General features: G+C 47.3%; 1 protein-coding gene across 9 annotated transcripts in view; it reads left to right on the forward strand.

The window, feature by feature from the left end:
- Nucleotides 1-1,867: 1,867 nt before the first annotated feature.
- The window catches only part of LOC149913916 (sex comb on midleg-like protein 2), a 34,565-nt gene continuing 8,860 nt past the window's right edge, over nucleotides 1,868-27,572 (forward strand). Inside the window, exons 1-4 of one of the 9 annotated variants that reach the window (XR_016460837.1) lie at nucleotides 1,868-2,854; nucleotides 9,266-9,448; nucleotides 10,487-10,600; nucleotides 24,333-24,614. Coding sequence is in view for 3 of the 9 variants with exons in the window: in XM_090128548.1 (XP_089984674.1) it covers nucleotides 7,931-8,234; nucleotides 9,266-9,448; nucleotides 10,487-10,600; nucleotides 24,333-24,760 (1,029 nt within the window). In the remaining 6 variants the exon portion in view is untranslated. The other 8 variants (XR_016460838.1, XR_016460836.1, XR_016460835.1 and 5 more) reach the window with 8 other exon arrangements.

Here is a 27,572-nt window from a genome sequence, read left to right on the forward strand (position 1 = left end):
AATATTATAACTTCTTGGAACCAGTGAATATCTCCTCCTATACTAAGGGTAATATCAGAATAATCTACGCCTCCTTCCTTAGAATCAATCGTAATATCCTCTCCTATTCTTGCATATGTGTAACTGGTCTCTATAAATATCCTTAAACTGTCCTTTTACGGTGTGCATGTTAGGAGAGGCTACTCCCTCAGTACCCAGCGTGTGTGTGCAGTGCTGTAACTCAAAATATACCTGCTTTATAACCACTTTGTGCTTATGGAGTTTGATTTTCCACAAGTCATCCTGTTCAGGCCATGATCTGTGTTCTTCCACACATATGGAAGTTCTGTTTAGCCTTGAGTGAGACAGAAGTGAGAACACTTGGAAGAATCTGGTGAACCATGTCCCAGACTAGACTAGGGTGGGCTTCTTTGTTAGCTTCCTTGTTTGTTTTCTTTTTCTTTTTCTTTTTCTTTTTCTTTTTCTTTTTCTTTTTCTTTTTCTTTTTTCTTTTTCTTTTTCTTTTTCTTTTTCTTTTTCTTTTTCTTTTTCTTTTTTTTTTTTTCTTCTCAAGAGCAGAGTCAGAAGAGGATGTGTTGACCTCCTCTGCCATAGGGATACTGGCCCTTTTGTTACAAAACCATTGCTTTCTAGAAGACTTTGATGTGAGCGGAGGAAATAATTTTGGTCATGCGTGCAGCTGGGTTATCAGCACAAAGGAAAGAGATGCGGCTGTGATCACGGCAAAGTTCAGAGGAACATCCCCTGCAGAAAGATGCGTAGAGTTTAAACATTGCCAAGTGAAACTTGGAGCCACTTTTGCCCCAGAGAAAATGCAATAGAAAAGGAAGCAGTCTTCTCCGGACACAAACCCCCGGTTACCCCAAGGGCGGTTCCTTCTGGCTGACCTTAAAGTCAGTAGATCTACATAAGTGAACAGCAGAGCTGGCCCTCGTACACAGAGAGCTTAACCATGCTCATGCCTTGCAGAGAAGACCGAATTGAGAAAGCAGGATAGGAAGTTGTTAGCAATAGAAGTCACTTGCTCAGTGAGGAGAAACGTGCCATGAGTGCCATGGGCAGCGCTCAGTGAGGAAGTGAGCCAGCTGCAGGGAGATGCTGCCCTCGAGAGCAGGGCAGCCGGAGATTGCCTCTTCTGGGACCTGCTCACGGGTGAGAGGAGTTAAAGGAGTGCCAGGACAGCAACGTGGGGATGTGCGACCGCAAGGATGTGCGAATGTCCCCAGCAAAGGCAGCAAAGGGACGGAGCAGAGAGCGACGCTTCATTAGCGTGACAAAACACAGCCCCCATCCTCCCCTCTCTCCCACGGGTGCAGATGTGCCACGAGAACGAGCTGTGAAATTGCCCAAGGCCTGGCAGCCGGCTCGGGGCGTGCTCGCTGTGGGAATTGCTGCCCGGCACCTGAGGCTGTGCCGAAGCGGCCAGAGCCTGGCTGGAAGCCATCCGGGCAGCACCGCGGCGGCAGGAGGTGCAGCAAGGCCGTCCTGCGGCCAGCTCCGGGCTGCGGGCACTCGGCATCCCCTGCTCTCCCAGGAGCGACTCCCAGGAGCCCGGTTGCCTGCACCAGAGGTGGGAGCAGCCTGCTCCGCACCCGAGGTAGGAGCCCTTCGTGCCTCGTGCAGAGGAGCACACGCTTCCTGCCACCTGCCAGCAGCGGTGGGAGGGCAGCGGGGAGCGGCACCGGGCGGGGCGGAAAGGCTTTGCCTTTAAGGTGTTTCTTGCCTGAGCATAATGCATAGTTTTATATCAGAGGGGACCAACTGAGGACTCCAAAAGCCATTGACGGTATGAGGAGTACAAACACTGGTAGCACATTTACCACTCTTCGGACTACAGCATCACATCTCTACTTACATTCCCTTCAAGTTATTCTTCCAGCTAAGGGTGACGTGATACACTCCTGACACAGTACCGTGGGAAGATCTTACCATAAACTGGGAATTTTGGCAGACTTGTGAGCAAGTGTTTCAGACAATCAGTTTGACTGCCTGCCATGAACCACGAATCATCTCTTTAGGAGGCTACAGCAGGGCTTCTCCTGAATAACAAATCTCTGAGGCTTTGACAAGGAGGCCTGGTGGGAGATTTGGAAAATCCAGTAGATGGTCCATGGGTCTGATGCCCTAGCTGACCACATCTCAGGGATTCTTATTACTGGACTTGTCCTCGCTGGGTTCCACTGAGCGCCCACCTTTCTGGGAGGTATGAGGTGCGCTCCTGAGCACCTCTGTCCATGGAGCTGCACCTGGAGGGGATGCCATAGAATCATTAAGGTTGGAAAAGACCTCTAAAATCATCTCGTCCAACCATCAGTCCATCACCACCCTGCCCACTAACCACATCCTTCATGCCCTCCAGCACTCCATGCTGTGGGCTGATGCTCCGAGAGCAGAGGTGACGGCATTCACTTCAGAACCTCATCCCTCGCCTAACCCAAAGCACCTCACCACCCAATTCTGGGGATACGCTCTGTGTAGGGTGGCAGATGAAGAACCTGGTCTTTAAGGACCACGGTGCCCTAAACTCGGTGGCCATGCCTGTGTGGATGTTTTTGAGGTTCATATCCTCATGTGGGAAGTGCTGGGCTGGCCATTTGCAACCAATGGCACACCGCATCCAGCAGACTCCACAGGGTTTTCTCATTTAAACAACCGTTGTAGCACTCCAGGAAAATGGGAGCTGGGATGGAGCATCCATTACGGTAGAGCTGCACCGTGCTGCGATGCATCTGACACGCAGTGCATCCGGAAGCAGCTTTATTTTTCACCCACGTTTTTAATTCCCGTGAGCAGAGCAGGAAGCACAGCCCCGCAGGCTCCAGCAGCACAATCTGCAAGCCGAGATTACAGCTTTGTGAGTGCGGGAGATATTTCCATCCTCCTGATGGCTGAGCCGAGAGGGAAAAAGGGGAGGGGAACAAAAAACGTCCATCTATGAGGCGAAAGCTCCCGAACGAGGAGCCCCGGGCACAATCCCGCGGCACCAACCCCGGCCCGCAGCGGGGCCTCACCCGGCCACCGCCCTCAGCGGCCCCACCCGCAGCCCCGCGCCCGTTGCTCGGCAGCTGCGAGCCAACCGAGCCTGCCGGGAAGGTGGAGGGGCAGCACCACGGATAGCTCCTATTGGTCGAAGGAGGTGAGGGCGGAGCTCGAGGACGGCCGTCTTCTTCGCTATTGGCGGAGAGAGCCGTCAGTGCGGGGCGGGGGGCGGGGCCTCGCGGCTAGCGGGGCCGCGTTGAACGCCGCGGTAGGGCGGGGGAACGGAGCGAGGGGGCGGCGGCGGTCGAGGGTAAGCGAGCCGCCGGCTGCGAGGAGAGCGGCGCGAGGTAGGGAGCGGCGCGGGGGCCGTCCTCACCTGTCACCGGGCGCTCCGCCCTCCCTCCTCGCGGCCCCCGGGCTCCGGCCGCGGGCGCGGTCCCTCGCGGTAGCGGCCGGGCTGGGGCTGTGCTTTCGTCTAAGGGGACCCTCGTCCGAGGGAGGGCGGCAGGCAGGCAGGCAGGCTGTGCGCGCGGTGCCACCGGCTGTGCGCCGCCGCGCGGACGGATGCCGGCTGCCCTCAGGTAGGTGGGAGGGGGGCGGAGAGGGCAGACCCCGGGAAGGCCGCCTGTGGGCGCGAGGGCTCCCCGCCGCCGTCGCTGCGGCAGGCGGCACCCCGGAGTGGCGCTGCGCGAGGGGGGGAGCGGCTGGGGGCTGCGGCTGGGCGCTGCGGTTGGGGGCCGCCTCCGTGCGCGGGGCGGGGGGAGTTGCGAGGGCAGAGCCGCGCGACTCGTCGCTTCGGCTGTGGGAGGACGCGAAGCCGAGGAGGGTTGGGAAACCCGTTGGCGTGCGGAGAGCTTGTGGCGAGCAGTGTGGAGGTGCTGCGGTGCTGCGGGAGGGAAGTTGTGAGCGGTGCCCTGTCGGTCGCCGCGCCGCGCTGCCGAGGGATGCTGAGCGCCCCCGGCTCCCGCTGTCACCGGCTGCGCGCCGCCCCGCCTGACGGCGCTGCTTCGGCGAGCGCGATTCCCGCTCCCGACAGCGTTCTGCCCTCCGTGAGGGTGTGGAACTATCATTTTTCCCTCATCGCGTTTCAGCCTAAGGGCATCGAATTCATCCTTTCGCATAGTTTTCTGTGTTTGCTTGAAACAACGATAGTGTTCTTAGTGCGTGCGTTTTCTTGCTGAGCTGCAGTTTAAAAAAAAAAAAAAAAAAGACAAGCGTTTAATAAGATCTACCTGCCTGGAGTAGGAGCACAAAGCGCCATTTTAACAGGTGGGCTGGGTGGTAGGAGTATGAGCTTTTTCCATTGTGTGGACTTAAACGCTACTTCGAGTTGTGTGGGTGTGCAAGACTGCTGTAATGGATCTTTTCTTGGTTATCTCCTGCAAATAGGTGGTATAGAGGTACTGTTTTATAAGCAAACAACTGAAATTGCCCGTAAGATTTTGATGTTGAGAGAATAGATTTGTTATACTCGTTTAAAGCCAGTGTTATTTTCTGAAAATAAGTTCTCATAGAGCAAATTTGAAGTGGCATGGATCCAATGGAAGGTACAACCAGTTCTTTGGATATAAACGTGTTAAACAGAATCACACTGAATCACAGAATCGTAGGGGTTGGAAGGGACCTCCAGAGATCATCGAGTCCAACCCCCCTGCCAAAGCAGGATCCCTACACCAGGTCGCACAGGTAGGCGTCCAGGCGGGTCTTGAATATCTCCAGAGAAGGAGACTCCACCACCTCCCTGGGCAGCCTGTTCCAGTGCTCCGTCACCCTCACCGTAAAGAAGTTCTTGCGCACACTGGTGCGGAACTTCCTATGCTCCAGCTTCTGGCCATTTCCCCTTGTCCTGTCTCCGCACACTGCTGAAAAGAGACTGGCCTCGCCACTTTGCCCCCCACACCTTAGATATTTATAGACCTGGATCAGGTCCCCTCTCAGTCTTCTCTTCTCAAGGCTAAACAGACCCAGATCACTTAGCCTTTCCTCATAGGGGAGATGCTCCAGGCCCTTCACCACCTTTGTGGCTCTCCGCTAGACTCTTTCCAAGAGATCCCTGTCTTTTTTGTACTGGGGAGCCCAGAACTGGACACAGTACTCCAGATGAGGCCTTACCAGGGCAGAGTAGAGGGGAGGATCACCTCCCTCGACCTGCTGGCCACGCTCCCTTTAATGCACCCCAGAATGCCATTGGCCTTTTTGGCCACAAGGGCACACTGCTGGCTCATGGCCAACCTGTCGTCCACCAGGACACCCAGGTCCCTCTCCGCAGAGCTCCTCTCCAGCAGGTCATCCCTCAACCTCTACCGGTGCATGCAATTATTCCTCCCTAGGTGCAAGACTCTACACTTGCTTTTGTTAAACCTCATCTGGTTCCTTACTGCCCAGCTCTCCAGCTTGTCCAGGTCTCGCTGAATGGCAGCACAGCCTTCAGGCGTGTCAGCCAATCCTCCCAACTTCGTATCATCAGCAAACTTGCTGAGGGTGGCCACTACCCCCTCATCAAGGTCATTGATGAAGATGTTGAACAGGACCGGTCCCAGCACCGACCCCTGGGGAACACCGCTGGTTACAGGTCTCCAACCAGACTCTGCACCGCCAATGACGACCCTCTGTGCTCCGCCAGTCAGCCAGTTCTCAACCCACCTCACTGTCCACTCATCTATCCCACACTTCCTCAGCTTCGTTATAAGGATGTTGTGGGAGACAGTGTCAAATGCCTTGCTGAAATCAAGGTAGACCACATCCACTGCTCTCCCCCCATCCACCCAGCCAGTGACAACATCATAGAAGGCTACCAGGTTGGTCAAGCACGACCTCCCCCTGGTGAACCCGTGCTGACTACTCCTGATAACCTTTTCTTCCAGTTGTCTGGAGATGGCATCCAGCACAATCTGTTCCATCACCTTTCCAGGGACAGAGGTGAGGCTGACTGGCCTGTAATTACCTGGATCTTCCTTCTTGCCCTTTTTGAAGACCGGAGTGACATTGGCTATCCTCCAGTCTTCAGGCACCTCCCCCATTCTCCAAGACCTCTCAAAGATGATAGAGAGCGGTTCAGCAATCACCTCTGCCAGCTCCCTCAGCACCCGTGGATGCACCCCATCGGGTCCCATGGATTTATGAACATTGGTGTTGCCTAGGCGCTCTCGGACCGCCTCTTCCCTGACTAAAGGGAAGTCTTCTATTCCCCAGACCTTCTCACTAACCACCAGGGCCTGGGATTCCCGAGGGGGAGCTTTTTCACTGAAGACAGAAGCAAAGAAGGCGTTCAGTATCTCCGCCTTCTCAGCATCCCCCATTACCAGAACACCCTCCTCACTTAGTAGGGGACCTACATTCTCCCTAGTCTTCCTTTTACTGTTAGCATACTTAAAAAAGCCTTTTTTATTATCCTTTACCACCTTTGCTAGATTCAATTCCAGGTGGGCTTTAGCCTTCCTCGTCGCATCCCTGCAGGCCCTGACAACATTTCTATATTCTTCCCGAGTGGTCAGACCCTTTTTCCACATTTCATGGACCTTCTTTTTCCCTTTGAGTTTGTGCATGAGCTCCTTGCTCATCCACACAGGTCTCCTGCCACCCTTTCCTGATTTCTTGCTCACAGGGACGCACCGATCCTGGGCTTGGAAGAAGAGCTGTTTAAATGCCAACCAGCTCTCACAGGCCCCCTTACCTTCTAACACCCTAGCCCACGGGATAGCTCCAAGTAGGTCCCGGAAGAGATCAAAGTTGGCTCTCCTAAAGTCCAGGGTAGCAGTCCTACTTTTTGCTTTGCTCCTTCCACTCAAGATCTTGAACTCCACCATCTCGTGGTCACTACAACCCAAGCTACCCCCAACTTTTACTTCCTTAACAAACCCGTCCTTATTTGTGAGAGTAACACCCCTCCCCTCGTCGGTTCCTCCACCATCTGCATCAGAAAGTTGTCTTCGACACATTGCAGGAACCGTCTGGACCGCGCGTGCCTGGCCACGTTGCTTTTCCAGCAAATATCTGGATAATTGAAGTCCCCCATAAGCACTAGCGCCTGGGATTGCGACGCTACTTTCAGTTGCTTGTGGAAGGCCTCGTCAACCTCCTCCTCCTGATCAGGGGGCCTGTAGTACACACCCACAACGGTGTCACCCATACCAGCCTGCCCCTTGATTCTCACCCACAAGCTCTCCACTGCTACATCACCCTCCCCCAGGTGGAGTTCAATACATTCTAGCTGCTCTCTCACACAAAGAGCAACTCCACCACCCCGCCTCGCCAGCCGATCTTTCCTAAAAAGCACACAGCCCTCCATGACAACATTCCAGTCATGCGAGCTGTCCCACCACGTCTCCGTGATCGCAATGAGATCATGGCCTTGTGACCGCACACAGATCTCCAACTCTTCCTGTTTATTTCCCATGCTGCGCGCATTAGTGTATAGACACTTTAGGGAAGCAGCACCCCCCTGCCTCTCTCCATCCCTTTGAACTCCACCCTTTTCACCCATCGAACTCCATTTTGAGCCACGAACTACCCGCTCAACCCCAGTGGCCCTCATTCTGTCCCCTTCCCCCTTCATACCTAGTTTAAACACCTTTCAATGAGCCCTGCCAGTTCCTGGGCTAGGATCCTCTTACCCCTTGGAGACAGGCTACTTCCATCTGCAGCCATCATGCCAGGCGCAGAGTAAATTACCCCGTGGTCAAAAAAACCGAAGTTCCTGTGCTTGCACCAACTTCTTAGCCATTTATTTATGAGGCGGGTTTTTTGGATGCTCTCGGTATCCTTCCCTGCCACTGAAGGTAGGGAAGAAAAATCCACCTGCACACCCGTTCCTTCAACTACCCGCCCCAGTCCCCTGAAGTCTTCCTTGATAGACCTCAGGCTTCTCTCAGCGACTTCATCACTGCCAGCCTGAACTATCAATAATGGGTAATAATCAGAAGGGCCAATCAGACCAGGAAGTTTCCTAGCAATGTCCCTGACCCTTGCCCCAGGGAGGCAGCACACCTCCCTACGGGTAGGGTCAGGCCGACATATAGGGCCTTCTGTTCCTCTCAGCAGGGAGTCACCTATGACAACCACCCTTCTGTCCTTCCGGGCGGAGGCAGTCTTGAGGCGTGGGGTCGACCGCTTCGCCCGAGGCAACCTTACAGGTGGACCTCCCTCCACCCCCTCACTCACCTCTCCCTCGAGATTCACGGCCTCAAACCTATTTTGCAGAGGCACCTGGGGAGCCGAGGATGGTCGGGATGGAGGACACCCACTTCGCCGAGCCGGTATCCTTTTCCACTCCTCCTCCTCCCTTAGATTGCCTTGCTCTGCTCTCAAATTGCCTTGCACTGCAGCAGGAACACAGTCTACCTGCCGGTTCCCCTCTACTACCTGTTTGCAAGGCGGCAGGGGGTGACACGCTCCACGCAGAGCCTCAGCTGTGTGCCAAGATCTCGGAGCTGACAGGGACTGGCACCACCAATCAATCTCCCTCTCACATTCCTTTATGGTCCTTAGCCTCTCCACCTCCTCCTTCAGGTTGACCACAAGGCAAAGTAAGTCCTTTAGCTGGTCACATCTTACACAAGTGCTGCCTCCATCGCCTGGCACTGCAAGGGCCAGGCTCTGGCACTCATCACAGCCAGTGACCTGCACACTAGCATGTTGTTTTGGGACCTCAGTCTGCGTCTCTGCATTCTTCTTGGCAGTCTTTCTTTTACATGTGCAGGGGGCCTCTGTCTGGGTCCCCACATTATTTTTAGAGACAGTAGCCTTCCGCCGGGGTGGAGCCATGGAGAACCTGAAGACTAATTAGCACAACTAGAATAGCCTTAACAGGGCGTGACCGATCAGCCCTACCCTGCTGCTGATAGTGCTGGCTCTGCCCTCGCCCCCTTACCAGGTCGTTAATGGGTGACCCCGCACCTGCCACTTACCTCACAGTGATAACGCCTCTCCTCTCCGCCCTGGTGGGCAGCGACGCTGGAGGTTTTTTCTAGGCGTTGCCCTGGCAACGCCCCCGCTGCGTCAGCCGCTCTCGCGAGAGCTGCCGGGCTTCTCTGTTGTCTCGGGGACCCCCGGAAGAGGGAACCGATCGAGATCCACGTGTTCTTCGCGATCAGCCGCTGCGGCTCTGGCTGAAACAGCTCCGAAGCGGCGATCCTCGGCGATCAAGGACAACACCAGAAAGATTGTTTATTCCTCTCATGTCTTGCATGTTTTAAATCAAAGCTGAATGTCTTCTCCTTTACTTGTTAGTGTTTTGCTATACTTCGTGATGCTCAGGGGCTGTTTGACATCTTCTTCTTATTCGCAGCTTCCTTTGATGGGGAGAAGCATGCCATCAATCTTCCTTCTGTAAACAGTGCATCGTTTGTCCTACGTTTCTTGGAGAAACTCTGCCACAGTCTTCAATGCGATAATCTTTTCAGTAGCCAGCCTTTCAGCCCCTACATGGGGTGTGCACATAGTCCCACGGAGTACGATAGGAACAAACCAGGTACTATCAAACAGGTGTTGTTTACAAGTACTGATATTTTTGATAAGTGTGGTTACTTTATGAAATTTAACATTTTAATCTGCTTTGCTATAACTTTAATTGATTGAAATGAATACTCTTCAGTTCTTAGAGGATTCGTTCCAGAGCACAAGTGCTGTGGCAGGTTGGGATAGCTCATACCACATGTGCAGAAATCATTTTGTTCTGCTAACTCTTTCTTGTGGTCAAGTAGGAAACATATGTATTGTACCACTGGGTTACTAAAAGAACAGACTCAAAACTTCACATTTTGCCTGTTCAATTTATGTTTGAATCATAAAATAACCTTGGAGAAAGATGCTTACTACCTTATAAGAAGGGGCTTGCTCTGAGAGATGATTCAGTTCAGCCTATCCTACAACATTAAATACTCTTTTCTTCCTTCTTTGTTCACCTTGCGCAGTGGCGGCTCCAAAATTTTAAATTCTGCAGCATACAGTCTAGTAGAGAAGGTGGGTTTTGCAGCTGGCTGCTTGTGACATTTTATGTGAGTTTTGGTACTCTGGGGGTATATAGAGTGAGAGGGAAATAACATGCTCAGGGTCTCCCATCAAATGGCTTGCAGTGCTGGTATTATGAGTCCCGGTCCAAGGGTTATCAGGAGCCATAGCTGAGAAAACTTTGACATCAATGCAGTTTCAGTCTTAGAGGTGCTGCTTTAGAAAATAAAGTATTGTGGTGGTTTTGGTATTTCGGTTTTTATTTGTTTTGTTTTGTTTTTTTCCAGTAGAGAAATTGTATTTGTTTCATTTCATCAAATAAAAGTCATTTGCTTTAATACTTTTCAGGAAAGTAGCCTAAATTTGGAAATTTGGATGATGATAGTATAAACTAAGCTGTTACTTCAGCTTTTGAAGTTTGTATTGAATGACCGATTCTATGTGAAATGGATTTGTTACCTGGTGAATGACTTGATGTATGTTTTTGCTTTTGTACTTTGACTTTCCCTGTGAGCATTTTTATACCATAATAAATTGGTGATATCTTTCCTTTTCACAGCAAAAGAAGAAATACATGAAAACGGAAGTGTTAAACGATACTCTCAGGACTCTCCACCATACACAGCTCCCCTTTCCCCTAAGCTTCCGAGGAGTGATGCTCATCCATCTGAAGGTGATTACATTGTGTTGTAATACATATGAGGATTACGTATGATTTTGGTATTTTTAGTCAAAAGGACTGAGTCTAGTGTATTTCTCTGGTATGTCTATAGCCCTTGACAGCTGAGAATGGAGATATTTATTGATCAGTGGCATGGATTTTGTGCTTATGGACGATCTACTGCAAGTTCAAGAAGTCTTTCTCCTAAACATGTCAGTCTTTTTTGTGAAATCACTCAGGCAGATAGGTGACATTTGAAGCTTCCTGTATGGCTATTTAGTAGAAAAACAATTCCCTTGAAATGGATTAGGAGATAAATTGGAAGCAACTCTAATAACTCTTGGTTTGGGCTAATGACTGTAAGAGCAAGGATGTGTTTTGATGGTACAGTTTAACTGAATGTATGGCTAGCTGCCCCTAGAAGTTGCTCTGCTCCTGCTCTCCTTGCCTCCTTGTCCGTGTAGTGCATCCCAAGCCTCCCTGCTGATGAGGTGACGAGCTGACCCAGTGAAGCACAGAAAACATTTTGGCAAAGCTAGGAGATATCTGCAGTTAGCTTCTCTGCACTGACTCATCGTGGGCTCAGATGAGCACAGGAATGGGTTGGATAAAATGCAGCCGTGGCAGGGACCAGAGCAGCAGAGCCTCTCTGTGCAGCTGACTCCAGGACAAGGAAAGCTTTTGCCTGTGCCATGGCTGAGGTGCAGTAGCTCGTGCCGATTTGTAGTCTGCCTCAGATGTGAAGTGAAGCGTGTCAGCTTAAACCTCACAGAGAGACTTAGGAAAGAGTGGTTTTACTCTGCTTTTGCTACTTGTCAAACCATGGTAACTTGTTGATGTGACTCATCCCATCTGATACTTTCTATTGCTGTGGTATATTTGCATAATATTTCCAAAGGCTTTTGAGATTAGTCATTTGTTTCTCTTTTTTTTTTTTTTTTTTGAGTTACTGGGGTTTTGTCATTTAGCCTCAGTGTGGGCAGAATAATCTTTTTCTATGGAGAGTCATAAGGCCACACTTAAATCAGAAGAGGATATCAAATTAAAATGTTAAAGCTTATTAAAAATGGTTCTTCTTACAATTTAATATAAACACAATGTATTCACTTCAATGATGTAACCACAACAAATATAAAAATTGTCAATGCAGAGCTTTCTCTGTCTTAAATAGACCCTGGTTTAGGTCTAGAACATCTCTGCAATTAAATCAGATATTTCTAGTAAGCAACTGCGTGAATAGCTGTAAAACACATAATTCTACCTAAATTAAGTTGTTTAAATTGGAGATAAACAGATGTCTTAGACCTGCTTCTCTTATAAGAAATCTCCCTGTAAGTAAGTCGGCACGCGTGTTGTACCCTGATGAGCATTTTGATCCTGGAACCCTTTTATAGATGAAGTTGATGTATTTCTTCAAATTCATTTTAATATCAAAAATGGCAGAATGTTACAGCTAAAGGGATCCATAGCACTTTCACCTAACTAGCGGCAGTGGATGCAAAGCCAACAATTTCTGCACAGGATTATTAGAAAAATGAGTAAGGAGTCATGCCTGTTTCCATTTGCCAGCAGTGTGACAAGCTTGTTTGCTGATGGCACACCCATCATCCTTTGTTTACTTTTATGGGTCTTAATCTGAATTAATTGGTCACAAAAGCCAGGAAATATTTAAATTCTCGTTATTCTTTAGAAACAGAGAGAGTTATGTATGTATATACTACAGTATATAGTATGTACGCATGCATGCATACATGTTTTTATATATACGCTATACTTATGCTTTCATACATATTTTGTACGTATATACATACATACATGTATGCATGGCTTTGCAGGTTTTTGCAGGGAAATTACATCACTTTCAAAAGAAGCAAGGATGTCAAAATAAAAATATCTCATGAAGATAGACTACAATGAACCCCTACAACAACTCAGTATGATGTCCCAGAAAGCTGACACAGATGAAAAAATGTTTGAAACCTGGCAGTTACTCAAAGAAACTGCTTCAAGATTGTGAATGAACTATCTGTCCGCACAGAAAAGATAAGGAGTGTAGTACAAGACTAGCCTAGCTGTCACAAACCAGTCCAGGAGCGCAGGCAGGAGGGAAGCAAGCAGAATGGAGAAGTTAGGTTGAGTAACTCTGCAAAACTACAACACTACAGACCAATTGTGAAGGTAACCAGCAACAGTGTGAGAAGTGATGGCTTCAAGCTGCACAGGGAAAGTTCAGGTTGGATATTAGGAAATGTTTCTTCTCAGAAGGAGTGGTGAGGAAGTGGCACAGGCTGCCCAGGGAGGTGGTAGAGTCACCATCCCCGGAGGTGTTCAAGAAATGTATGGATGTGGCATTGAGGAACATGGTTAGTGCGCATGGTGTGATGGGGGATAGTGGGATTTCCACACATTGGGGGAAAAGGTATGAAAAAAGGAATGTGTCATTCGGTACTGCTGGGTTGAGGTGGGTGGTAACATAGAGGCAGATAGGAACACATAGGAAACGGGGAAATATGAGGTATTCTGTAGGGAAAAAAGAAAAAAAAGAAAAAAGAGATGTGCGATTATGTGCAGAAGAGAACAGTCTGTGGTTCTATGAATCACAGTCAGACTGTACACAAGGTGACAATATCAAAGTGCCACAATGAGAATGTCATACCACTTAAAAGGATGCGAGAAGACAATCAGAGACTCCACATGAAGTAGCTGTCTCTACACAGCTGTGGAGAAGCTCGGTAGCAGTGGTCTGATGGTCTGCAGAAAGTATGTAGGGCTGAAGAGAGAGAATCCTCTTGTTTGTGTTGGAATCCTGAGTCCGTGCACTGTTCAGGAGCTTTTATGTTCATCCAGACATTAGATTACAACAGAGCAATGTTGTGAGGATGCTGAGCGTGTCTTTTGTCAGCGTGCAGATGTGTAGCAGTTGCTCACCATCTCTTCCTGTGAGAAGCAAGGTGTTTGCTTTGGACTGTTGCGAGCACCTCAGAGTTTGAGCTGTCCTTCACATGGTGTGTACAAGTAGAAGGAAAGTCAGTTATCTTGTAGGAGTTGTTCTGCTTCCTAACACGTTTATTTGTCATACATTTAATGGTGGTGTTCTAATTGGGACACAAAAAACCCACTATGATCTTGATGATGTACTTCTCCTGAAGGCTAAGAGCCTGACAGTAATTAAGTCATAGTTGCATAAATTTTACCTTTCTGGCTTTATAGTTTAGTTGTATTCTTGTGTATGAGAAAGTAAAACAAAGTCTCCATTATAACATATGCAGGTAGTGTATGTTTGCGTTTAAGCAATAATTAACTAATGAGGTGATAGAATGTGGAAGCAGCAAGAGGGAAGCATTTGCTTATGAGAATGGGGGTGAGAGGAGAGAGTTCTTAATGCTGTAATACATCTATGAAATGCCCTACAAATACTGTAATTAAGAACAGCAAGCAAATTTGCTTTTTCATCAGTGGAAAATAGATCTGTAGTGAGATCTGCCTTTATTCGGTTATGCAGACAGCTTTATTTTTGGTCTCGAATTTTCCAATATGGGTTATTCTGTTCCTTGAAACTGTAGAAGCTTACAGTTGTCTGTGACTTCTGCAAATGTTACGGTCAGTTAAGCAGGAGGAAAATGTTTTGATTGGAAGAATCCTGCTGAAATTTCAAACTCAACACTTCTGTGTTTGTTGTAGCAATAAAATGTAAGAACTTCATTCTTAGGTGCCAGGTGGGTGCTCTGTGCTGTGTGTGCATTCTTTGTCAGTAGGGCAAAAAATACATGTGTAAACGTGCTCTAGTCTGTTTTCATGTGAGGTTGAATGGCTGCCTTTAATAATTAGAACTGTACTGAATTTTTGTAATAGTCAGGATTGAGTTAGAAGATCGCTTTCTGACAGAATCTGCTTACAAAGATACTCTGTGTGTTTTATAAAGGCAAGCTGACGTTCTTAAAAGAAGAAATCTTTTACAGCGTGCAAGTTCTTTAAGATATGGTGATGCATTGTGGCTTAACCCAGCAGATCACTGAGCGTCACGTGGCTGTTCATTCACTGCCCCCATCTCAGTGAGATGGAGAGGAGAAATGAGGGAAAAAATGAGATAGAGAAAAAGAAAAGCATAATAATTATGGCATGTATATCTACATATACACACACATACTTGTAATCTAGATTTATAACAACGGATGCACAAGCAATTGCTCATCTCCTCTTGAGGTCTTGAAACAGTAAACGTTCGGTGCAGAAAGTCTATACCAAATTAACTTGAAAAACTGATGCTTTCCAGCTTCAGGTGAGACAGTTATTCATTGATCTTTTGTACATTTCAAGTGTGCAAAAACTCACCTCTGGAAGACTGATATTTGTAGATAAAATTGATATGGCTTACTGGGCTCTGTTAGTGGCTCTTAGATGTAGTAAATTTGATGTTGTTAATGATCTTCTGCATATGGAAGTTCTACTTCCGCTGAATTTACCTGTCATTAACAGCTTGCTGCATTGTGAAATCATTAAATAGCAGCCTTTAACATATTTAACTCCTGAACTTCCTAATTGGGACTCATACATGTATGAACCCTTGGTGTCTGGTGCTGACTTGAGAATAAAACTTCAGTTATTACTTACAGGGCCTGCCTTACAGCATAAGATCACATGGCAGTGCCTTCTGCTTTCAGTATTTTACCAGTGCTGTGGGACAACTGGGTCTGGTTAATACCTGTTCAGATACAAGACAGAGTAAGGAAAATGTGTTTATTATTTCAGATCAGCCCTTTTTTACAAGGCATCGATTGATTACTTGGTGGTGAATGTTGGGTTCTATTGCAGATGTGATGCCATCCATGCAGTAATGGATGGAAATACATTAAAGGAGCAGCATAACAATTTATTTCACAGGGCAAAGGTCAAGAGACTGCTGATTCCATATTACAAATCTAACAAAACTGAAGTGGCAGAAGCATTCTTTGAAGGCTTAAGCAGATGAGGGATGTTCAGTTTTCTGTTACAAAACCTAAATCAGAGAGCATTGAGATCTGTTGAATTTTGGAATAGTTGAGAGTAAGAATGTGAATTCTGTTTGTAACAGAAAAAAACTTGTTCTCATTCCATCCCTCTACTACTCGCATCTGCTCCACATGTCGAAGTAGGAAAAGAGTCATTTGTTGCTCCGTTAATTGCAAAACTGTATTTGTCAGACACCAATTCTGAATCAGCTCTCATACCTGTTACCGTGCTTTCAATAACAAGACTGCAGTTGGGGTTGGTTTGTAGGGAGGCTAGATGAATTGAAAGGGAGTGGATTGGGATAGTATAGCTGCTGGACAGAAACACCTATTTTAAAAGATGATCATCCTATGAAGTATGCCAGTTTTCCCACCTTGTGTATGTGACCTGAGGAGCTATGTTAAGATAAGCTTAAGATAATGGCAGGACAAGGGGAAATGGCTTTAAGTTGAGGGAGGGAGGATTTAGGTTGAGTATCAGGGGAAGTTCTTTACAGAGTGAATGGTGAGGTGCTGGAACAGGCTGCCCAGAGAGGCTGTGGACACCCCTCTTCCTGGAGGTGTTCAAGGCCAGTTGGATGAGGTCCTGGGCAGCCTGGTCTAATATTTAATAGGGAGGTTGGTGGCCCTGCATATGGTGGAGGGGTTGGAGCTTCATGATCTTTGAGGGTCCCTTCCAACCCAAGCCATTGTATGATTTTCTGATTCTAAGCTCAAATGCTAGTGTCTTGGGAATCAAAGCAGAGTTTCTCTTTGCCATCCCTATTTACAGTTGCTTAACTAGGATCTGTAGTATCAGAAAGAAACCTGGGATATAATTGGAGTAAATGCAATTAAATTCTTCTGTAAAATAGTCAATTTAAAACCCTTTATGTCTTGAGCGATCATGGAAAGAGTGACATAAAATGATTATTTAACGGATGTATTTGGGATCTCTGCTTGATTACTATAAAAAGATTCCTTCATAAGACATTGTATGGAGTTGGCTGATATTTGCTGAAATACTCCTGTTGAAACTTTCTGGTGTGGAATATTGCTTCCAGTATTTCATCATACCTTTAAAAACTTATGAAGTTTCAATCTACAAGTTTTGGACTCCTTCATAGTGCTTTTCTGTAGCCATTTGAAGTATTACTTCTGCCTTTCAGTCTTGCACTGAGACTTCATTTGGTGGTCTCATTCTCTACTGATCTAATTTTCTCATTTGTTTCCTTTAATATTATAGTGCTTATCATTGATTGTGTCTGTTAGTATCTCTGAAATTCTATAGAAAGATGGCTATTGCTTTCCTTTTAGCAAGTTGCTGCAGCTACTTCAAGCCGACAAATAAAAGTTTGCTTTCTCCAAAAACCTCAGTAGCCACTGCTTTGCTTTTTTGATACAGATCAAACTAGAAAGTTTATCATTATTGTCTTGAGGATTGTGTACTTGAAAGAGAAGGGCTTGTGGACTTAAAAGCTTCTTTTTGCCACAAGTGTTGTGTTTAATAGATGTTATGGTGGATTGCATGTCTTGCTTTACTGAATTCACTAAGTAGGTGTTGCCTATCGTAGGCGTGGCGACCTGGTTCGGGAACGGCACGGCGACCAATCCCAGGTCGCTCGGTCCATCGGCTCGCTGACACCAATGTGGTGGACGGCAAATGGCGTTTATTGGCGGGAGAAACAGCCTTATATAACCTGGGCACTGAACGCTATTGGCTATCGGGAGGGGGACCCTGTCTTCCCGTACAACGCGATATCTTCCGGGCGCCAGACCCTCACTACCACATATCCCCCCTCCCTATGCACAATTAAATTAGGTAAAATATAACAATATATAACAATCTTCAATAGAAAACTCAAATAGAACAATCTTCAATAGAAAACTCAAATAGAAAACATAAGGTGCTCTGAACAAGAACATTCTTATAACAGTTGTTGGTGCTCTACCAACGTGATGTCAGCCTCTTCTAATTGGCTCTTAACAAATGACACAAGTCTATTCAGTATGTAGGGTCTGAAGATCAGTGTCATTACGATCATCGCAACTGGTCCAGCTGAGGTAGATATCAGGGTGTTTTGTCAACTTGTCGTCCTCTCTCACCGTTGGGTCGTACAGGTTACAAGGGCGTTCGATGATCCAGTCCTGTGGACAGAAACTCACAGTTCTCGTTAGTTTTGTTGTGAAGGTCCGGTTTAATACACTTAAGTGGACACCACTTAACTTTACCATCTTTTCTGACTGCCGCATATCCTCGCCCTGTCAGGACTAGCCTCCACCCTCGTTCCCATTCTCCCAGCTCGTTTTTAATTACAACTAACGGGCCTTCTTCTAGCGCTTGAGTGGCCCAATGTTTTTGTGTGGGGCTATTCGTCTCTTCCCCCCTAGGGAACTGATTGAGTGCTAAAAGAGCGGTTGCTAGCAGGCGTGCTTGGTCTCTTGGGGGAACAACATTGGCAAAACCTTCTGTTTTTGCCAATACCTCCAATTTGGACTTCAGCGTTTGATTCGCTCGTTCGACTATGGCTTGTCCTGTGCTATTATATGGGATGCCGTGTGTTAAGGTTATGCCCCATTTCAGAACAAATGCCTGGACTGATTTAGAGACAAAATTTGGACCGTTGTCTGTTTTAATCTGACTAGGGACGCCAAGCCACGCCATGGCCGTAAGCCAATGCTGGATGGTTGCTTTGGAGTCGGCTCTAAGGTGTTGTGTGGCCACGATCACTCCGCTGTATGTATCTACAGTTACTGCTAGCCATGCTCGAGGTTTCAGCAATTGACATAGTGTGAAATCCGTCTGCCACACCTCGGAGGCCTTAAGGCCTCTGGGGTTGACTCCACTAGACCACAGTGGTGCTTTCTGGCAGTGGGGACACGTGGCAATTATGTGTTTTGCGTCACCGACTGAGATCCTGCATCTCTTCGCTAGCGCTTTAGCTCCGATGTGGAGAGACTCGTGTAGCTGACGGGCATCTTTTAGCGTCCACAACCCTTTTGCAGCGGCATCTGCTCTGTCATTACCGATTTGAAAAAATCCTTTGATTGGATTGTGGCTGTTGACATGGATGACTGATATGGTGCCTTTTCGGGAGAAAAGTGCTTCTTCCAGCATTAGAGCTGTTTTGGATGTTGACACGCCAGGTCCCGACATGGCTAAGCAGAGCTTGGCCACAAACATCGAATCGGTCACTATGTTGAGGTGTTCCATTGGGAACAGTCCACATGCTAGTACTACGGCTGTTGCTTCCAACTGCTGAACTGAGAGCGCACAATCGGTCATTTTAATGCAGTGCCATTCTCCTCCTGATTGCCATACCGCCGCAGCAGTTGAGGTAGCTGAGGATGCGTCTGTAAAAACCGTTGGTCCTTGTTGGGGCCGGTTCATGATTTTCGGTGGAAGGTCGATGTCAACAATTGCCAGCATTTGAGTCCAGGGGGGTTTTGTAGCATACTGGACTTCTCCGCCAAATCCAACGAGAGCTATAGCTAAATATTCTGACATCGCCACTGATTGCATTGGGAGCTGTTTGCGGAAGGGTAAATATATCTTGGCGGGTTTGATGCCTAGGTGTCTTAGGGCGAGTTTTCTGCCTTTCAAGATGAGGTTGCCAATGCACTCAACTCCTGGAGAGAATGCACGTGACGGTTTTCCCAGAACTATCCATTGTATTGGTTGAGCTCTTTCAGGAGGCCCCTGGGCTAGTGCCCCTACTCCTCCTCCCTCAGTAAAATGCACATACAGGTCAAGTGGTACATCTGGATTCCATCTCGCGAGCGTGCTTGATGATGCCTGTTGCTCGATAAAATCAAGGGAATTCATTGCTTCCGTCGTTAGAGTTTTTTGCTCCCATGGGTTTTTTCCTTTTAGAAGATCGTACAGGGGGGCCATGATTTCGGGAGGGATCAGGACAGTGTTGCGGAGCCATTGCAAGGACCCTACTAGCTGTTGCACATCATGGAGTGTCTTGACGTCTCGATGGATTTTTATCTGGGGGGGGGGTCACGTAAGAACTTGTGATCCCCACTCCCAAAAAAGTCACACATGGTCCTCTTTTAATTTTCGCGCTTGCAATTTCGAACCCATTTGTTTTCAGAATTTCTGAGACCATTGACACCAACTGGTCCACCTGGCTCCCTGACGGTGCAGCAATTAAGATATCATCCATGTATTGAATGATGGTTGCAGTCGGGTTACTGTGTCGAACCGGTGCCAATGCCCGATCCACTGTAATCTGGCAGATAGTAGGCGAGTTGACCATTCCTTGAGGCAGCACTTTCCACTGGAAACGTAGGTTGGGGCGTTGGCTGTTTGGGAACACGATAGAAAAAGCAAACCGTTCCTTGTCCCCCTCATGCAGAGGTATCGAGAAAAAACAGTCCTTAATATCAAGGACAGCACAGGGTAGTCCTTTTGGTATCATAGAGTTCATGGGCAGCAATGTTTGAACAGGACCCATTGGTTGGATTCTTTTATTTACTTCACGTAGGTCGTGGAGGAGGCGAAACCCCTCGCCAGTTCGTTTGGATATTACAAAAACTGGAGTGTTCCATGGGCTAATGGAAGGCTCAATATGACCTCGCTGTAGTTTGCGGTCGACTAGTTCAAGAAGGGCGTCCATTCGAGGCTTTGACAGGGGCCACTGCTCGACCCACACTGGGTCGGACGATTTCCACGTCAGTCTAATTGGCGGGAGTGGGTATGCAGCAGTGGCCCTTATGGTAAATTTGTCACCCTGGCTTTCAATAGGGCTAGAGCGTCCCTCCCCAACAGGGGTGGGACTCCTGGCATGACATATGGGAAAAGGGTAATAACTTTCTCCGGTCCCTTTTCAGTGTGGAGCGCGATCGCTACCAGATGAGCACTCCTCCGAGCTCGGGTTAATCCCCCAACTCCGCCCACCATGGGGGCGTCTTCCAATTTCCAATGTGGGGGCCAATCTGTCTCAGGAATAACTGTGACATCTGCTCCGGTATCAATCAGAAAAGGGACACTAATGGTGGTGCTATTTAAGGTATTATAGAGTGAACAAATCCCCCACACCACCGGCGGGTTGTCACACCTTACTGCCAGGGCCACCCTGGGGTCTCGCCCCCAGGAGGTGGTTCTTGCTGTCCCTGAGGTAGGGACAGGTTTGACTGGGTCGCTGGTTGAACCATAAAATTGGTTGCTTCTCGAGGGAGCAGTGGGTTCGGGGGCGTCTTGCCCCATCTGGGGTTGACGTAACTGGGCCGCCTCATGTCCCAATTGGGAGAGGGCTGTGCGCGGCCTGGGTGCCCTCTCCCCCTCCCGTTTCCCTGGTTTCTAGATCTGCATTCCTTGGCGAAATGTCCTTTCTTTCCACAGACCCAACATGGACCTCTGGGTTGATTTTTGTGCGGGGGGAGCGCTGCTGGCGGATCCCCCAACTGAGGGCAGTTTGCCACAATGTGGCCCGCCTGGCCACATTTAAAACATGCCATCACATTAGCTATTGCGGTGCGAACGGCCATCTGAATGGGGGCTAGATGCTCTTCCTTTACAACATGCTTAATCATGTCCGCAATACTTGACCCTACTGGCAGTGACCGTAGGACCTCTTTGGTTGCCGAATTACACTGCTGACGTAAGCAGTCTGCAAGAACTGGGCCTCTCGCTTCCGCGGGCAGGGTCGAGGAGTCGACTGCTGCCTGGAGGCGATCCACAAATTGTGTAAAGCTCTCACTTTCATTTTGTCTTATGGTGGACCATGGCGATGGCTTAACGATAACTTTAGAGGCTGTGCGAATAGCGTCTCTGGCCGCACGAGTAGTCGTCATAACTTCATGGGCCCGCAGGCCCAGTGCCTGCGCTTGGGGGGTAATCATTGTTGGGTCTGTACCCATCAGCTGCTGCAGGCTGGAACCATGTAGTGGGTGATCTGCCCCAGTTACTTGAGCTAGTTGTCTTGCACAGTTATCTTCCCATTCTTGTTTAAAAACAATCATCCCTGCTCCGTCAAAAATTAGTCTACAGGTTTGTTTTATGTCAAATGGGAGCATATCGTCTCCCCCAAAAACACCATCTATAAGGGTGGAGACCATAGCTGAGTTAAGCCCTTTATCTGCAATTGCCTTAACAATTGCTTGTATATCCCTAGGGTTTATCGGCGAGTGGACCCTCTGTCCCCCATCCATCACCCGGACCGGGAACGCTAGTGTGGCCGATGGGGCCCAGTCAGCACATGCAATCTTTATTTCTCTCCAGTCTGTAAGAGGGATTTCTCCCCCTCGCGGTTTCTCTTTAATTTGGATGGAATATTTCGGCTCTTAACTCTGTTCGTATTCATTCCCTCCTCCTCCGAGTTTAAGTCAATTGCGAACCACTCGTCGCAGCCACTGTCTGATCCGGAGTCAGAGCCCGACTGAGCGGCCACTTCCGGTTTCTCGTACGTTTTTGTTAGGCTCCGGCCCCGCCTGCCTCCCTTGCGGGCAGGCCGCTCCCTCCCTCTTGGTTCGTCCCGCCCTCTGCCCAGCGGGATGTTCGCCCCACAGCGGCATTTCTTCAGACGGCCGCTCTGATTGGCTTTCCACCCTTCACTCACGCTCCCCTCACCTTCCCGGTCACTCCCACCGCCTTTATCTAACACCTCCTCGATGTTCCCGCCAAGGGCGTCCTCCCCCCGCCCTCCCTCTCCTGGCTCGGCGCCATCTTGGGGCGCATAGGGGGGCGGTCGAGCCCAAATTTCCTCGGGCTCCGATTTCTCCGCGGCAGCCCTGGCCTCCTCGATTAACCCACCCCAGAAGGATTTAGCACGTTTCTGTCCCTCCGTGGGCGGGTCAGAGTTCGATTGAGAGGACACGTCATCGTCAGAGGGGTGCAAAGTCCGCGTGGCCGCCCCGACTCCCAGTCCCGGGGTGGCCAACAAACGGCTCTCTGCCGCCCTCCAGCTCTCCCGCTCCCGCATGGCCCTGCGCAGGGCCCGCACGACTCTCCCCCACGACTCTAGGCTTCTCCCACAGCCCGAGGACATCGTCTCCTCAGTTAACGCTTTAGTGCGCTTATCCCACACTTCGGGGTGGAGAATATCCACCGGCTGGTCAACGGCCCCAATTCGCAAAAGCCTCGCAATAGCGAGAATAAAATCTTTGGGCTTACAATCGATACCCCACTGCTTATCTAACTGCAATACGACCTTCACAAGGACTTCCATCCTCCTTGTTGGTCCGGGAGCGTCCTCCCCGCTGGGCTGGTCCTGCCGCTCCGGCCGCCGTTCACCTGTCCAGGCGACAATCCCGGGTTTCGGCACCACTTGTTGCCTATCGTAGGCATGGCGACCTGGTTCGGGAACGGCACGGCGACCAATCCCAGGTCGCTCGGTCCATCAGCTCGCTGACACCAATGTGGTGGACGGCAAATGGCGTTTATTGGCGGGAGAAACAGCCTTATATAACCTGGGCACTGAACGCTATTGGCTATCGGGAGGGGGACCCTGTCTTCCCGTACAACGCGATATCTTCCGGGCGCCAGACCCTCACTACCACAGTAGGGAACCGGTTCTCTGGGTGTCTTTGTTCCACTTTGGGATAATGTTGCCTGAAGATCATAACTGTGAAATACACCTCAAGTTCTTCACTAAACTCCAGTTTTATACAGACTTCAGGAGAGAGAACGTAATTGCTAATAGAACAAGTTAAACGTGCTTAAAAAGCTCTCTGTGTGTTTTTTGTTGCTGTTGTTTGTTTGTTTGTGGAAAATACTCTTCCTTTATTTAATTCTGGAATTTTCCCAAGAAATTATTGGAAGTTGTCATATAAGAAGAGTAATAAAGAGCATATTCTAGGAACTTGTTTCACAGATTGTACCAGTTACCCCCAAGAATATGCTGCTCCACTAGCATATGTTTTATAACTTTCATAGAGTAATTTTCAAGATGGTAATGTGGAGTTTACACTTCTGTGAACCTGTTAACTATATTTTCCAGCTCTTAACTCTCTTGCCAAAGCAGCATTTGTTTCATGCAGATTTTTGCATCAGGCTTCCAACTTCTTCCTCAGGCTAGATGTTGGCCTAGTGCAAGTGGAGCTGAGAACATACAATGATGAGAGAATGGAGTGGTGTTCCCACTGATGTTTAACGACTCGTAGTTGCAGCATTGTGATCAGACTGTATTGTGTTAGTGTGCATGTGAGTCTAGGATTTACAGCCTTCTGCAGCTCTGCATGTAGTCTCTTCAGTTTTTTGTGATGGCTATTGTCTCCGAACATATGGAGATCTACAGATGATAATTGTCCTCTTGCATATGAAGTTAGAGACTCCCTCTACTGTGTAGAACAAATTAAACATTTGCTAGTTAACATGAGAGGTTTTTTTATGTTAAAAAATTCTTTTTATATTTATAAAAAATAGAAACATAATGCACTCCTAAACAAATTCTCAGAAGATAACCATTAAGAAAGATAATGAAAATGCTTGACTGAGATTGCATATGTGTTAATGCTAATATCAGACAATGAAAAAAAAAATCAAACCTTATGTCCACATCCTGCTCATAATATTTAACATATACAGCTGAGATGATTTATGGAAGACTGTCTCAAACTTGTCTATTAGACATCTTACTGGAAATTTTTTAATGTAGTAAAGGACCAGTGATTACTTGAGAATGACTATTCTTCAGTAAGTCTTGTCTCACAGGAGACTTGTTAACAGGCTTGGAGCTTGTTATTATCTTCAAGAGAACATAGCAAGGAATTAAATAACAAAGCTGCAAAGCCCATCGTTTTGAACAGATTGATGCTTTTGTTTTCTGTAGCAGAAACGTTACGTATAGAAGAAAACAGCACTTCCAAAGAGCATCGCTTTTCTGAGGACTCTATGAATTCTGCACTTAATTCAGTAAATCTGTTAAGCCCAGCCCGTCGAAATTCCACTGAATATCGTACTTCGGGGAGTGCAGCGTATTACAGGAATTCCTTTCAGCCAGTGACTGCTACCTCAAATTCAGCCCCGATCCTGCGCCGGCTGTCATTGAGCTCTGCTGGGAACAGCAGTTACTATGAAGTCAGTAGGAATCGAATACAGAGGAGGATTGAAGGTATGCCTGGACTTTCCAAAGTATGTAACAGCTTTTATGAACATGCAAAGTCTGTGAGTTATGAACAAAGAAGTTCTTTGCCACAGAAAATACGTTACATATGGAGTGAGATGTTGTGCTGTTGCCAAGCACATCAGGCTTGCTAATGTAACTTCAAATGCAGAACTTAAGCGTGCTAGAACTAATACCATGGTACAAGCCAGAGGAGTCTTGTCTGCTGCTCTTTCCTCTCACTGCTGTCGTGGACCCTGCAACAGGCTGGATTGGACAGTGCTGGTTAAACACAGCTTGTTTCCTGAGCATTTTATCAATTATTTCTGTATTGCTGATATACAGATATAGGGTTTTTTCCTGTTCCTCTGCACAGTTGAATTTCCATTTGCCACTTTCCCAGATACTGGCATCTTGGGACCTGGGAACCAAACACAAGTCAAACTAATCCCTCTAGGTATGTCATAATGCTGGTTTTTATGTTGCTGTAATTATCTGCAGTTGTATAGAGTATTTAAGACAAATGGAACTGTTTGGTATTACGGTTTGGTACATGAAAGAAAATAAAACATCCTTTATTTTAATATATGACAAAGAATGAATAATAAAAGCCTATTGTTAAGAATGTCATATGTAAAATGAAATGTGTTAGTCCTGTACAGACTAGTGATACTTCTTCTTTTCACAATATTCTTACGCTGAAAGCTGCAAGTTCCACAGCTGGACCGGATCTGAATTCACTTAAAAGGGAACCTTCAAGAATATTGAATAAGGGGGTGGTGATGGTTTACCAAAGCAAATGGTGATGTGGCAAGTTCTGTGATTGACTTATGGTTCCAGTCTGCACAGATACAAAGCTCCAAGGCCAAAATTTTGCTAGAAGAAGTGAAGTCAATCACATTCTCTTCTCTTCTCATGAATACTATTTACATTTTGTAAAAACAATTGAGAAGCAAAAACATCTGTGAACTGATCGGTGAACTGTCACCCAGTCATAACAACATTCACACAGTATTACATAATCTTGTATACACCTAAAATACATTGGGAATTTCCCTCAAGAAGCATTGATCAGTTTTTATCTTTCTGCCATTCAACAAGACCTGGACAGGGTGGAAAGGGAGAGAAAAAACCTTATGAGGTTCAACAAGGGCAAGTGCAGAGTCCTACATCTGGGGAAGAGTAACTGCATGTATCAGTACAGGTTAGGGTCTGACTTGCTGGAAAGAAGCACTGCAGAGAAAGGCCTGGGTGTCCCTGTAGACAGCAGGGTGACCACAAACCAGCAATGTGGCCTTGTGGTCAAGAAGGCCAATGGTATCCTGGGATGCATTAAAAAGAATGTGGCCAGCAGGTTGAGTGAGGTGATCTCCCCTCTCTTCTCTACCTTGGTGAGGCCACATCTGGAGTGCTGTGTCCAGTTCTGGGCTCCTCACTTCAAGAAATACAGAACTTCTGGAGAGAGCCCAGTGGAGGGCCACAGAGATGATGAGGGGCCTGGAGCATCTCCTGTATGAGGAAAGGCTGAGACCTGGGGCTGTTCAGCCTGAAGAAGAGAAGGCTGAGAGAGGATATTATCAATGCTTATAAATACCAAAAGGGTGGGAGTCAAGCAGATGGGGCCAGGCTCTTGCCTGTGGAGCCCAATGACAGAACAAGGAGCAGGGGACACAAACTGGAATAAATGACGTTCCATTTGAACACAAGGAAGAACTTCTTTACTGTGAGGGTGACAGTGCCCAGGAACAGACTGCCCAGAGAGGTGGTGGAGTCTCCTCTGGAGATACTCAAAACTCATCTGGACGTTTTCCTGTAACTTATTGTAGGGAACCAGCTTTGTTAGACTCAATGACTTGCAGAGATTCTTTCCAACCACTGCAGTTCCCCCTTGAGAAAATGTCTTTCTCCAATTTTTCAGTTTAAAAGGAAATTACATCCTAATTCAAAAAGTCTTGTTTATTTTTAGGAAGAGACAGATCTCTTGGTAAATAATGACAGAACAGTCTGTCTGAGCTTTCATAATACCTTTACTGAAGAACTGATTAGAATTTCCCCAACACATACATATGAGAGTTTACCTGATAAGAAACATCTAGAATGACCACAAATCCATTTCCTATCTTCTGAAAGCAAAGTATTATTTACTAACCAGCTAACTGCAGGAGAAGACTCTTAACAGAATAGAAATGTATGTTCTTAACATGCTCCTTTTTGAAGAAAATGGTAGAAAAGAAAGAAGTGAGGAATAGAGGATACTTAAACCAACCTGGATCCACTAGAAAACTTCAAAGTAGGGACAGTTACAAAAGCTCAGCTATTCCATTGAGGGAGTAAGCACAAAAAGAAAGACTGAAGCCTTTAGCTAGCAGTTTGTCAGAAAACAGTCTTAAATATGCGCAAGGGTGGAAAGAGACTTCCTATTTCCTTAAATGCAAGCAGATTGAAACAGTTTCTTTTGATTTCTGTATCTATGATTTTCATAAGCAGTTACAAGAACGGTGTTCTCAGATTGGATATTATGAGTAAATGCTTGTGTTGCATTTAAGGAAATAATAAACAGCAACTATTTCTCATCCAAGAAAAAGACAAACACGTAAACTGAATGAGCAGCTTATATACAATCCATAGGCTTGTGGATTGTGGATCCCTTTGACCTGCCTCATACCTGTGAGGAATGCTGACAGGTTTTATATTTTGCACTAGGTTGCATTTTATGTTTTTAAAAATGTTGAAATCTTCTGATTTATGCCTTTTTCTCCTTTACTTTCCACAAAAGTCAAAACTAATCTCAGCCTTGCAGGCACAGCAGAGGTGCATGAAGCTATTCAGACTAAAGATGCAGGCACAAATGAAGGAAGCCTGGGGAGTTGAGCTCTATCAACTGATGCCAGCCCTGTGCAAATTCTCCCCGCATTCTGCTGAATGCTGGGATTTCATAAACGTTGGGCATTAACAGTTTCTTTAACC

The sequence above is a fragment of the Phasianus colchicus genome, chromosome 33 (genome assembly GCF_987193195.1).
Source record: "Phasianus colchicus chromosome 33, bPhaCol1.hap1.1, whole genome shotgun sequence".
NCBI classification, from domain to species: Eukaryota; Metazoa; Chordata; class Aves; order Galliformes; family Phasianidae; genus Phasianus; species Phasianus colchicus.